This window comes from Paralichthys olivaceus, chromosome 23 (genome assembly GCF_024713975.1).
Source record: "Paralichthys olivaceus isolate ysfri-2021 chromosome 23, ASM2471397v2, whole genome shotgun sequence".
In the NCBI taxonomy this organism is placed as follows: domain Eukaryota; kingdom Metazoa; phylum Chordata; class Actinopteri; order Pleuronectiformes; family Paralichthyidae; genus Paralichthys; species Paralichthys olivaceus.
The window spans coordinates 9,447,195-9,460,703 of NC_091115.1; the positions used below are offsets into that span (position 1 = coordinate 9,447,195).

General features: G+C 42.1%; 2 protein-coding genes across 6 annotated transcripts; one reads left to right on the forward strand and one right to left on the reverse strand.

Moving 5' to 3' along the window:
* Window positions 1–3,145: 3,145 nt before the first annotated feature.
* Window positions 3,146–13,283, reverse strand: pnpla8 (patatin-like phospholipase domain containing 8). 4 transcript variants are annotated; one of them, XM_069520243.1, is made up of 11 exons: window positions 13,178–13,254; window positions 10,870–11,034; window positions 10,121–10,618; window positions 9,778–9,927; window positions 9,541–9,692; window positions 8,741–8,835; window positions 8,471–8,642; window positions 8,281–8,338; window positions 7,891–8,085; window positions 4,520–4,715; window positions 3,146–4,173 (listed from the first exon to the last, which is right to left on the reverse strand). In XM_069520243.1, exons 2-11 carry the CDS (start codon window positions 10,873–10,875, stop codon window positions 3,899–3,901), a joined length of 1,797 nt encoding a protein of 598 aa, XP_069376344.1. In that variant the 5' UTR covers window positions 10,876–11,034; window positions 13,178–13,254; the 3' UTR covers window positions 3,146–3,898. The 4 variants fall into 4 exon arrangements, with proteins under 4 accessions (XP_069376344.1, XP_069376343.1, XP_019947861.1 ...); XM_069520242.1 differs by adding an exon at window positions 11,889–11,936 and having other exon boundaries at window positions 10,121–11,034; window positions 13,178–13,237; XM_020092302.2 differs by having other exon boundaries at window positions 10,121–11,034; window positions 13,178–13,283.
* akap14 (A-kinase anchoring protein 14) lies at window positions 11,807–12,904 on the forward strand. 2 transcript variants are annotated; one of them, XM_020092307.2, is made up of 2 exons: window positions 11,807–11,948; window positions 12,178–12,904. In XM_020092307.2, the coding sequence occupies exon 2, from the start codon at window positions 12,259–12,261 to the stop codon at window positions 12,847–12,849; it is 591 nt and encodes a 196-aa protein (XP_019947866.1). In that variant the 5' UTR covers window positions 11,807–11,948; window positions 12,178–12,258; the 3' UTR covers window positions 12,850–12,904. The 2 variants fall into 2 exon arrangements, with proteins under 2 accessions (XP_019947866.1, XP_069376361.1); XM_069520260.1 differs by having other exon boundaries at window positions 11,856–11,997.
* Window positions 13,284–13,509: the final 226 nt, after the last annotated feature.

Consider the following 13,509-nt stretch of genomic DNA (forward strand, 5'->3'; position numbering starts at 1 on the left):
GCTGCGAGTAATGGTGACAAGGCCAAAACAAAGAGGGCCGATGGAGCTCTGGTCATTGCACGTGGTCTTTAACACCAGATAAACAATGTGTTGGGGTTTCTGTGCATGTATGTGCAAGATGATGGACAGATGTTCCGGAAGGGGAAACACAAGGAGCCAAAGATAGGATTATATGATATCTTATTTCATAACAATTACTGGTCGGTGATAGGGTTGATACTCCTGGAAAAACAAGCAAGAGACCGAAACATCCCACCACTGCCTTCTCGTCAAAGTTTGGCCCCAAAACACAACTGCTCAAAGTCAACTTTTCCATGATTCACTCGCTAACTTCTGGTTTTCGTCTTAACTTCAGCGGTGGATCATTCTGTCCAGATGAAATGATTGGTGGTGGACTACAGACAGATATTCATCCCCGACAACTTCATTTATCACTGGCTATCAGCAGAATCAACTTACCAACCGTTGCTTTAAAGTACAAGCAGTATCGATTTGATGTCTGTGCAAGATGCAATAGAGGACAAAGACTTCCATGCAGGGCAGTTGGACAAATAGGATGTGCGTGTAGGTGTGTCCCCTCGCTAACCGACTGGCAGAGACCTGCGGAGAGCCACACCACTGTGCAAACTGCTCAGCCTTTGCTTTTCAATTCCTTGACGTGACAACAGACAATGTTTTTCCTGGCACCGTAACATGACCAAAATGCCGCTGTTGAGTGTGAAATACTCCCCAGCGCTTTGGACATATTTTCAGAAACAGAGAGTCTTCTGTCTCTCTCATCCCGCATCCCAACATTTTTACTAAAAGCACAAATTAAAAAGATAATGCATAATAATCACTGTCATGTTCCAATAACAGTTTATATATTTAGGATCCACTCCAAAGCTTCTCTGGGGAGCTGTGTACTTTAAAACCAGTTTATACAGGCTTGGGTATACCATGGCAAGACAATACCTCTTTGATATTAACCACATACTGTTATTGTTTACACAGCAGCCTCCCTAACTTGGGGTGTTGCTAACTGACAGGTTTCTCATGCACTGCTTCTCCTGAAGTGACCCGGGCAAAGGACGGGAGGGATCAGTAAGGATTTCACTATGTGAATCCTCCTTGAGCCCTCTGCGTGATTTTGTCCTCTGCAGTGACAGATGGAGACATATGAATCAGTTCCTTCTCTCGTTTTTATAACTGTGTGAGCTTCTCTTGCACACACACACACTTCTAACCCCCGAGGGACCATTTTCTTGGTTGCAATGACTTGTTAGATGGTTCTTCTTATGTAACCATGTTTACATATTTGCAGCTGCAACCCATCACATTGAGGTCGGCTGCAAATATGAGAAAAATAAAGCGAAGTAATGACAAAAACAAGGTATGGCAACTTGTTTGAACTTCTCCTCGTGCACTTTCATGTTAAGTGTGTGTGTGTGCCAACTGCAGGAGCTCGATAACGAAGGAGAAGAAGAACACAGCGCTCAATAGGAAAGTTAAATGTGATCACTTTTTTTAGGTCGATTGTGTAACACGTCTGCCAGATGTGAGATAATTTTAGGCAAATGTTGGCTCACATACATCAGGAAGATTATAAACGAGAGGGGAACTATAATGGTTGCTAGGGAACACCGTGAGACCAGACTATCTAATTCTGAGGAGGAGGAGGAGACGGACAGCTCCTGCCACAACATGCAACTAATAACGCAGCGGCATAAACTATCTCCGGTATCTTTCTCTATATGTATATGTATTTATCACTCCTTCATGTAATCACATCTGGCAGGCTTCAATTAACCTCCACACTTTGGCCCTGCGTCACGCTCAGGGAAGCAAGGATGAGCATCGCCCGAGTGTTTATCTTCTGATCACCTCATTTGTCCTTCCTGACTGCGCTCGCCAGAGACACACAGTCTGACAGGAGAGTTAAATAAGAGACTACAGAGTCTCACGAAACCTCTGCTGTCAAAATTTAAACCGTTTGTTGACGTCTGTGGTGAGGGTTTAAATTCCACATGAACGTTGTACATTTTTGGGGGCCAATACCTTAAAGATATGGATTTATATGTCGATAAAAAGGGAAATAATTCGCAAGGTGCCGTTATTAAACCCTTAAAGAAAAGTAATTGAGGCTTGACACTTAACCCGAACCATAAACTTTGTGGTAAATTACTATAAATAATTGTAAAAGTGAGATCTGTCCAAAGAAATTTCATGGATTAATTTGTTTGCCGGCTCAATGACTCGGGTTTAGCACTAGTTTAGGTTTAGGTCTTTTTTGTTTATTCTAAGCAACGGTGTTGTATTTGATGTAAACCCTGAGTCAGATATGTTGGATTAAGAAGATAAGGCATTCTTTACATTGGATGTAAAATGTGAAAGTCTATTTCATTCAATTTTGAATAACTAACTGATCATAGTTTATTTTTTATAATCACATAGTTTCGATGATAAATGCTTAACTTCTGCAGTGAAGCGTTGACCTTTTGGGGTTATGGTTAAATGATGAGGGTTGAACCAAATGTATGTAACATAAACACTGAGCCCTGACAGAGTGAAGCTCAAGCTGGCATTGGGAGAGAAAAAGCCGGGGCCATCAATCTCTCAGTCAAACCAGTTGTAAGACTGACAGGAGAGAGGCACAAGTGAAATACTCAACTTATTGTTTTGTGTTTCTTCTGGCATGTGTCGTGGTGATTTGTCGACGAGAGTCATTGTGGCATATTGTTCGCGTTGATTGGGGCAACGGAAGTCTGACTTAGTGGAATGACGAGATGGAATTCCAGTTTGATGTTCAGTGGGATCAAAACAATAAAGCAGAAAATCATTGTCTGCGATTGAGGGGGCAATTCATCACAGGAAGACACTTGGCATTCCTTTGTGGCAACTATTGTGGAACACTTTGTGATGTGTGTTTGTGTAAAGAAGGAAGCGGCAGAATGTAAAAGCAGATATAGATGAGCAAAATCAAATATAAATTTATATTATCATGCCCCTCATTTTTAGACATTTGGACTTTTAAAGAAATCGTTCAGAGATCAAAAGAACAGAGTTTATGTCATCGCATTTGAAATCAAGTTTTATTATTTCATGACACTTTTTTTTTGCATTCCACTAATTAATGAGGAAGGGAAGAAGCAGGGTTTTTTAGAACATGTGTCTAATTTATAAAGGGTATAGCAACAGAAACCAGGGCTGAGGAATTCATGCTTAATGGAAATTAAAGGCAAAGTCTTCACACTAACTAATTTGTTCATCTACAGATTAGATTTGTAACACGAGGATGACTGGGATTATATTCTAATAGTTTATTTCGTTAGCAGATTTCAAGTGTGGTTGTATGTGTCAATACAGAATAATGTATTTCTTTACATCTTACTCTCCATTCCTAGCAATAACACTCAAAGAATTCATTATTATTTCAAATATTATTTACATTTTCAAAGTTAAGAAAAGTGCATGAAGTCTTTCTTCTGTACAGTGTAAAGAAATAAGCAGTCACGTTTCTGTTCTTACTGTGCAATCATGAGTGAAATTACATTTTTATGTAGTTAAATTACAGGAAATGAAAAAGGACACTCTTTACAAAACTGGAATCAATTCTTCACGACAATAAATGTGGTTGGATCATGCACCAGCTCCACCCTGCTGCATTTTTCTCAATTATAGACATTCTATCTTACAAACAATAAATTACATCTGTTTCTGTAATTTTCAAAATGTTAATAGTACTTCATTCTCATTAATGATCATAGTGTTTTGTAAATGAAGGTGAAACCTTCGATATTTACACATTTCTTTTTAGATTAATCCAGTTTGAGCCCTTTTATTTATTGGGAGTTTTTACACTCAGGGTCCTCTTACCTTAAAAACTCTTTTTGTAGTCTTTCTGTTGCCAGGCTAAAATCTACAGCTTGGAGATGAAGGGCAGACCCTCGTACATGTCGGTTTTCAGCTTGGCCCACTCTGCCAGTCTCTGGATGGCGCCCTTCTCCTGGCCTAGCACGCTCGCCGCTTTCCTCAGCTTGGCCTCGTTTTTCTCCAGGTAGCGCTCGCCCTCACCCTTGAGGAAGTTCAGCTTCTCGATACGGCTCTCGTTCAACGGGATGTCCTCGCTCATGTAGGGGTTGAAGCGGAAGTAGGTGTCCGGGGGCAGGAGGGCGTCCAGCATGGTATGCACCTCTGGAACCAGGATGGGAGAGTTTTAAAGCTGTCAAAATCCCAGTCTAACCACAGGCAATTTTTTTTATTTTCATTATTGGTCTTAAACATACAATACAAAAATAAAAGACTTAAAACTCTGTCTCAATTCAGGGGCAGCCTCTCCCAAAGGACGGGGTCGACACTGTGTATTTTTCTATTTAGTTATAGCAGAGACGGGAAAAACTACATGTTTTTGATAATGTCAGTTCACAATTAAACAAAATATATAACATGGGTTTAGTTGATATTTAGACATTTAATGAAGAATTGTTGCATTTTACATCTTTATAACTACATATTCAAACAATATTTCGTGTGGTCCTACCCTCTGTATCTGTGGCGCTGCTGATGACGTGGGAGAGCTTGGTCTTCAGGCTCGTGTAGGTAGTGTTGTTCTTGCCCGCCGTCTCGTGGCGTCCGGTGCCCAGAGACAACACGCACTGCAGAGGCGTGTTTGGCCACAGACACTTGCACTCATGGATGGCCAACGCTGTGGGGTTGTTAATCAGAAGTCCTCCATCCTGAAGACGAACAGAGACACACCTTCAGCATCTCTTCAGTTAAATACGTTTACTCACATAATTGCATAAAAGGGAACTTTGCATGTGTGACATGTGCCTCTGGTTTGAATATATTGGTTGTGACAGCCTGCAGGGGACAAATGAGGTGAAGAGGACACGCTGTCCCTGAGCTACACAGCCTCAGGACGGAGGAAAAGAAACAGAGATGTGCTACACTGGCAAACAGCTTTGTTTATTCAGGAGTAAACAAGTAAGAAAAACATGAATCAGCAGCTAAAATACCTCTTTTTGGGGGGAAATCTGGTCCAGGATTGACCTATGTAATTAATATAATAGCTAGGACTTAGCTTGAGTGATACATGATATTGCATTTCCCTATTCTAATCCTGACTGATTCAATTTAGACTCTTACCATTAATTATTTGCTTGCTTTTTTAATTGGTCACGTGCCGTCGTTTTCACTAAACAGTGTTGCTGACCTAAACGATGCCGACAACAGAGAGAAAGAGGCACAATCAGGCTGAATGGATGCCCGGGAACTGAATTAGAGCCAAACACTCCTAAGTCTTTCCCCCAGTTCTCCGCTGGAACTTATCCAACCGCTGAAGTGCTTTTGGCGAGGATTAGCGAAGATGGAGAGTGTGGCACACAAGAGGTCTGACGCTGCAGAGCGGAGCTGGGGTAAAGGTCGTTTCCATGCCTCTGGAGGTGGTGGGCAGGATGCATTTAAAAAAAAAAAAAAAAAAAACTTAAATCCGCTATTTCCTCCAGGCAATGTCTGTTTTTATGAAATAAAAATGCTAAATCATGTAGTTATAAATACCTGCATAACTTTAATATTTTGCTATGAGAAACTTATTTTGGATTCATGCAAACGTCTTTTTCCTCTGGGATCATTTCTGGACAATACAACTAAACTAAAGCGTCGTTCTTCAGCTGATTATGAAGCTGTTTTTACCCCCAGGCGAACGCAATAGAATCACTAGAACATTATTTGGCAGTTTGTGTTCACTCTTGAGACAGCAGGTTAATAACCAGCTGCTGCTTGGCGCTGACCTTCAACCTCTCGCCCCTGAGGGTCTCACCTAATGGAGGTTTTATATATATATAACAATAAACAAATGCAGGAAAATCATTGTGCAGTTTAATAACTGATTGACAGTGGGCGCTTAACAGTGAGCGCCCACTTTTAGAACGGCTCTGGTTCCGGAAGTACATTTTCTCTGTTGATATTAAAGAAAATCCTCACCAAAAAAAAACAGGCCGACCAGCTACTGTGGTAAACGTAATGTAAAACTGAACCATCCGATCGTAGCCAAGATAAGTTTTGTAGTTGTGGTAAACATTTCCATAGTTTTAAGCTCCACCAATCAGAGACATTGATTTTATGATTTTATTTTATATGTGGGCAGTATAGAATTTCTCCTTGACGATAATCAAACAGGTTTTTCTTAAGATGCAGTTGATATCTTTGGGACCTGTGGTTTCTACAGGGACATATATCACGTTTTCACAATATCCTATAGCTTGTGGTACGTCAAGCTTGGATGGTTACAATATTTTTGGCTGAAGTCGATTTTTACTTCCAAATTCATGCAGTTGAGCTCTATGTCTCTCTTCTCTGTGTTTAAGTATGTGTGTCTGTATTTTTGGTGCCGTGCATGGGAAATTTTCGCCTGAGAAATTCCGCTGCTAGTGCTGAAAACTAGAGCAGGAGTGAGACCGGTGGGTGGCGACGGTTGCTCAAACTGACAATAAAAAAAACTATGCAGCTCCAACAGGAATCTGGAGAACAACACACATACACACACACACACACAGACGTACGACTCATTCATGCCCGATCTTTCCATTCCATGCTGTTATCCCTGAGTCTGCAGGAAAAACTACGGAAAACAAAGGCCAGTCGCAAATCAAACAAATATATGTAATACAAGCAAATGGAAATAATCACTGCTTACATTACAAATTGAGATTAAACTCTTTATCAAAAAGGGCTCTGATCTCATGCTGTCTTTCATTTTACTTGAAATTGAAAATATTAGTTTACGATTCAAAGAATTTCATTGTCTCCTTATCGTGTCCGGAAAATTAGAATGCTTTTTGCGGCTGAAGGTTGCATTCCCAGTAGCTTGCTAAATTATTGGCTTTCCAGACAAAATAACTTTTGGGCCATTTATTTCAACCCTGATTCACAAGAATCGTAGCTGAGGTCAGTAAATATGCAGAGTGGGATTAGGGATTAAGGTTCTGTTATTGATTAGATCCTAGTTATGGGCCGTCTTCTGGGGTTCTTGCTTTAGGAAATGGCAGGGGAGAGTAATACTGGGAAAAGTAGGGATAAGGCAAATTTTGTCTAAGTAGGTTATCAAAATGAAGCTAAGCCTTGAGGATAATTGCTGCTTATAAAGACCCTCTAAAGATATCTGACCTAATAATCGAACTTCATGAAATAACACGTTAAACCGACTGTGTGTGAGCAGCTCCCAAAAGGCAAACCCAAGCGGTAAAAAAAAGATCAAAGTGTTCACAAGTAAAGTGCTTTTTTACTTCAGACACTTTTGTCCAGAATGACTTGTAATCCCTGCAACAGTACAGGAACAGCAGCAGCCTGGTTGTCGATCACTGACCGCTGACTTAACCCTAATTTATCATTCTCGTTCGTTTGTTTGGTCTTTGTCCCATCAACTAACATAGAGGAGGCAGGATTCATGGCCTATACTGCAGCTAGCCACCAGGTAGCAATAAATATTCTTTGGCTTCACTTTTGGTGAGCTATCATGGCTTCTATCTTTATATACAGTTTATAGTCTGTCTATGTGACTCAACAGTCAAGGAAAATTACATAACACTGTGTTTACATTATACAGAGAACCGCTATTTTTCACACTGTCCAAGCTTATTTCTGACATCAGACAGACAGTCCCTCTCTGTCCTTAGCGCCAGTCTTTTCAAAGACACAGCCACATAGCGGAAGTGTATTGATTACAAAGATTTAAAGAGATTTGACTTCTCAGATCACCATGGTGACCTACATGGTCATTTCAGACCACTTGCGATCATGTTGCTGCTCTGCCTTTTTTTCCATTCTGCAACCTCTTCTATTTTTCAAAGCCTAATATTTAAATGTACTGAAGTGATAGCCTTTCCCAGAGTTCTCTGCTTTGAGTCGTACCTGGTGAAGGTCCTTTCCGAGGAAAAATTCCTGGAAGTAGCCCGGAGCAGCAGACGATGCCCTGATGGCCTGCCACATTTTGTATTTGCAGTCTCCAGGGTAGTGGGACCTCACTCCAGGCATGAGTCTGTAGTTCCTGAAGACATAGGCCTTCAGAGGTAAACCCCTGTTCACAATGGTGCTCACTGCTGACACCTGGTGGATAGAAAAGGTTATTAAATACTGTGCCAATCGTCTCCATTTTTACAACATTTAAACACATTTATTGTTAAAAATAATTCTAACACCTGGAATATAATGGGTGTCTGTGAATGTCTGTATGTGTATATAACAAATACAAAAACACAATTATCCCATGCACAAATATATACATACACGGTTGTGACTTACTTTTGGGCAGTGTGGGTCTCTGGCACTCTCAATCATACAGCCCTCACCCATCCGTTCCCTGGAGAAAACACAAACATTGATTTCACAAAAGCGCAGTTTAAACTACCCCAGCATGCAGCTATTTGAATCACTTATTTTGGGCAGCAGGGAGGAGATTTCATGACATGAAAAACAAGTCCTGCAGACTAACTTGAGGATGTTTTCCCAGATTTCGCTGTCGTAGAAAGCATGGCTCCAGCCCATCTTGACTGTTCCAACAATAACGTTCTGCTTGAACACATCCGAGCCCAACTTCCTGTACATGTCCTCACACTCTTCTAGGGGGATTTGATAAATGCCCAACATGAAGGCCAAGATGGCACCTAAAGGAAAGGAGCAAGAAGCAGTTCACATTAAATCACATGTGGAATCAAAGATGGTAAGATAATTAAAGTCACCAAATTACTAAGCAGAAATGTACCTGTGCTGACTCCACAGATGTAGTCAAAGAGCTGATGGACTCGTTTCCCGGTCAGTTCCTGCAATTTATGTAGAGTTTGAAGGGCCAACAGTCCCCTGTAAAAAAGAGTATTGTATTAGAACTAAGAAACATGTGGAGATTTGTATTTTTCTCTGGAGCAATTAGTTTTAAGCACCACTGTTAATTTCACTGAGCAACAGCGCCCTCTGTAGCCATATGTGGTGATTCATTTTGTTGGTCCAAGCAATTATGTGGTTTTCAAGAAAAAAACCTAGTCCCACTCACTGAACTGAAACATAACTGAACACTGGATATGATGTTATGATATAATTATGATCCCCTGCTTCCTGAACCAGAAGAGCTGCTGCTGTAACAAATACATCAAACCCTGTTTAGATTATCACTAATTATCTGAGATAAAAGCTGGTTTTCAACAACTTCTAAGTCTATTTTTCACTGATCTGCATTTCTCTTGAACTTGCTGGATCGTATTCCGGCAATTTATCCTCCAACTTTCAGTCAGTTTCATACTTCTCACAGGAGATCGTACCCACTCACTAAAGTTACATACAGAGAGAACAGAAGTTCATTTTCAAGCTGCTGTTCTGAGGTAAAAACAATTGCACAGTCTTGCTTTAATACTTTCCTAGTTGTCAGTACAACAGTATTGCACACACAGAAAATGATGGTCAGCATCTCTTTTCTACAGCCACAGTAACAGTTACAGAGGAAGATTGAATAATTTTATATTTGTTGAGTTGTTTTTAAATTTAATTTGGGAAATGTCTTAGAATCTGTACCTCGTCCCTCCTCCATCTATGGCCAGGACTCTGATTCCTCTGCCTTTGACTGGTTCTGTGTACCCTACCAGAGCCAGAGCTTCTCTCACAGCAGCCTGGAGAGGAAGATCTCTGGCCTGGCGCAATCGCAGCAGGCAGGGCAGCGCGCTCGCCTAAAGGACAAATATGGTGACAACTAAATTTACAACTTTGTACATTTAAGGACTATGCAACCTATCCCACAAAAATCTCACTAACCTTGATAGCTACACCTCGTGTCTCCGGGAACTCCAGGAGATGATGGCCGAGTTCCTCCACGCGACTAGTAAGGAGTTTGGCGTCCGTGACCCTCAGCAGGCCTTTCACCAGAGCTCGGGTCCTGTTGTCTACACTTACCCTGGCGATTATCTGCATGAAACATACACAGCATGAACAAAAGATAAACACATCTTGTAAATATAAGGCCTCTAATACATTTTACTTATCTATACTTTTTCAGGGCCTTACATATTTACCTACGAGCCTTTTTAAAAGATTTTGACATTGCTGATGTTTTTATCATTTTGCTTTTTTGACTCTCCTCAGCATCAGTGCCCCTTACCTTCTGCCTTTGAGTCAACAGCTGTCGCTTCATTTCATCCGTTTTCTCCTGTTCATCTGTCTTGTCCCCTCTTTTCTCACCAGCGGGCTCTTCCACAGCGACCGCCAAAGCCTTGTCTTTTTCAGTTGTCACGCTTTTGGAATCACTTCTGAATTTTGGGACCAGTGGTGCAATGTAACTGCCAACAAAAGCCTGAACACTGGGCCGAGGGTAGGACAGGTAGCGGGTGAAGCCTTTTTTAGCAGAGGTAGTAGGCACAGGGATGGGTTGAGCTAGGTTTTCTGTTGCAGGGGTGTCAGAGGAGGGCACCTCGACTGGAGGACTGTGCTTTTCTGATGGAGGCGTAGTTGGTGCTTCAATATTCTTGGCCTCCGCCACCGGAGACAAAATAAGAATGTTTTCCCCTGTTCTCTGAGGGGCAGGGTGAGGAACAGGCTCGGAAACGGGAACATCACCTCCTGTGTCCTGCTGCAGCGGCCGGTTCTCTCCATCTTCTCCCTGTGTGTTGGTACCAAAGTAATTATTGATGTGCTGAGCCAGAGTGTTGTAGGTCTCATCCATGTTGGTTGTAAGAGCTGCCGGGTGAAACAGCTGCATAGTTTGTTTTGCCACAGAGGTGGATGAGCCTGGGGCAGACACATTAGCCGCTGAAGCTAAACCAGATGTAGACTTATTGGTGGCAACAAAAGGATTTTCCGTGATTTGGGGACTTTGCTTGTCTAACTCTTCCTCTGATGTGTTCTTTTCACCTCCATCCTGATCTTTCATAGCGGGTTCCGTTTTTTCTGCATGGGTGCTCCCGACTGTGGCGCTACCAGGCTTGAGGCGGGAGAACTTTGCGATGAGGTCGGTGCTGCCTACTGCCTTGGTGACACTATCAAGCGTGGTCCTGATCCGAGACATGCGTCTGCTCACTAGGAACAAGAAGAGGTTTACTGTGTAAAAATTTGTTGGGAAGGTCATTATTGCAAATGATTATTATTATGGACATCAACACAGTGCCACCTGCTGGCGAAAGGAAGTGACATGTTTTATACTTTGATGCACTGCTCCTGGCTGCATGCAACACTGAGCTGTTTCGCCCGGTCCCTGTCCGCTCTCCCCTGCAGCCCCATTAGGTTCCGAGATTGCACATGCTCATGCCTACACAGTGCTGCTCGCAGCCTTAGTTATTATTATTATTTTTCAGGCAAATGAATTGCCTTTTGGAGGGCTTACACAAGTGAGAACTTTTCATTACTTAATCAATAAATTGGCTATCTTTTCCCTTCCATTGAAGGATGGTGCCCCAAGGTAGCTTGAATGTCAATTAACACAAAATGTTATTTAAAATTTTTATTTTTTAAATTAATATTTAATATTTTTCCAAATTCATTGAATGTCCAAAGGCACACCATTTAATGGTTTTCTCGAGGAGAAAATATTAGTAGCAAATGAGTCTTTTTAAGGTGCATTATGCCCATCTATTAGCTATGTCTGCAATGACTGTTCTTCTTCCTTAAATGTATGACAATACATACAAGTTAAATGCTATTATCTGCCTTTGATCATTTTTTTGCTAGTAAATGGCATGCACTGCTGAACTAATGCTCGCAGCTTACAGCTCGGAACTGTAAGAACAGTAGAAACCCTGTCCACAGTCATTAAATCGCTATATGACATAGTTAATGGTCATTTTAGGAATAATATAAATCACCAGAAGAAAAAAAGAGCCCCCAGGACACAATCTCATTGAACCTCCTGGACCTTCAAATACAGACTGACTCACAAATACAGAGCTGCGTGTGTGATTTTCCCTCAGTGGTGGAGAGACAACCTGCAACTCAATGTAAGAGAAAAAGAATCAGTCAGACAACCGCTTGAGGCACATGACGACTGTAAGAGTAAACTCTCTAGAAAGTTTGTGAGATGGGTTTTAGGACACCGTATTAGTTCAATTTCCTGCGGAAAGATGCTTATTGAGGCAACTGTCTACGAAAACTTTGAAACTGTTTTCACTCTGCTTTACGATTCATAACTGGTGATAACGTCATTACTAAACTACTGTCCCTCTTCAGACAGTGCAAACAGAAAGAAGACCAACAGAGGGCTCCATCGAAGGCCTTGGTAACCATAGAAACTCCTAGCAACAAAAACGGATGGTGACAACAGCTTTCACAGAGCAGATCACAAATAAGTTGCTTGATCGAAACATGGAAAACCGTGCATCGCCATCCAATGTGAGTTTCACAGCAGAGTCAGCTCAGCTTATGAAAATCCTGCTGGAGAGACACACTCACACCGGGGATCAGGAGGAAACCCCTGAGACGACGAGTGTGGACTGGGTGTCCAGCGAGGACTTCACGGTCGACGAGGGGAAGAGACAGATCGGGGAGCACATCCGAACCTGGGAGCTGCAGCCCCGCTGGTTCCACAGCCTGGATTTCCTCTGCACGACCGAGGAGCAGCATCTCACCTTCCACCACTACCGGGCCCGCTTCAGCACCCCGACCCCGAGGGAGCCGATCCAGGGGACGGCTTGCGTCTACTTTGTCATGTGCGAGTCTAAACTCAGAGCCCGGGATCAGCCCGTGGAAGTGGGCTTCGTGGTGGAGTCGAACAGGCTGGTGCACAAACCCGGAGCCACCAGGTTCACGGAGAAGTGGCTGTTGGAGGTGATCGAGAGCAAGGCTGCGCTGCGACATGCGGCAGAAGCACCTAGATCAGCCCCGAGAGCCACATCCAGCTAGCAAGTGTTAGCTCAAATGAAGTCTATTAAAATGAAAACGACTCGCTAGCAGCTTCTGAATTGTTTCCCCAACAGTTACTGCATCGTCAAATGTGAGCGAGTTTCCAAACTATTTCCAGCAGCCGCATTCATGAACAGACACGTTTTATTTTAACACATGTGCTTATTTAAATGGCAAAACACCGCTTGAGCGTGCTGTTAGAAGGCTAGCTTGCTAACCACACGACTTAACGTTTGCTAGCCACATGCTAATTAGCCTCTGCTAGCCTGGTGAATGCGGTGTTTTCCACGCAGTATCACGCATGAAACCGCACAAGTCTTTTTCTTACCTTACACGACACAGAGCGCAGCCGAAATGTTTCATTCTATGAGAACCTGGTCGGAAAAAAATAAACAGGAAGTAGACAGGAAGTGACGCAATAGGCCTGTTTTAAGGGGCAATGTTTTATTTCTGTCGTAAGGTGTCGACAAACACCTTTATCATTGACAGAAAATACTTCTATTCAAATAAATGTGGGCCCGTGAATTACAATTTTCTGCATTATTTGTCCGGATTTTTTTATTTGCATTTGCACCAATAATTAAATATCAGTCCCCGTAACATGTCTGTTTTTCTTCCCATCAATATCCATGAATTATTCTGTGAAATTGTCGCAAAATG

Excerpts from the sequence above, each read along its gene's own strand:
- pnpla8 (XM_020092301.2), bottom strand. The coding sequence starts at position 11,182 with ATGCAGCCAGGAGCAGTGCATCAAA. Across the intron at positions 8,836-9,540 it reads ATAGATGGAGGAGGGACGAG|GGGACTGTTGGCCCTTCAAA; the intron begins GTACAGATTCTA and ends TCTTTTTTACAG. Across the intron at positions 8,643-8,740 it reads CATCTGTGGAGTCAGCACAG|GTGCCATCTTGGCCTTCATG; the intron begins GTACATTTCTGC and ends CCTTTCCTTTAG.
- akap14 (XM_020092307.2), top strand. The coding sequence starts at position 12,259 with ATGGTGACAACAGCTTTCACAGAGCAGATCACAAATAAGTTGCTTGAT.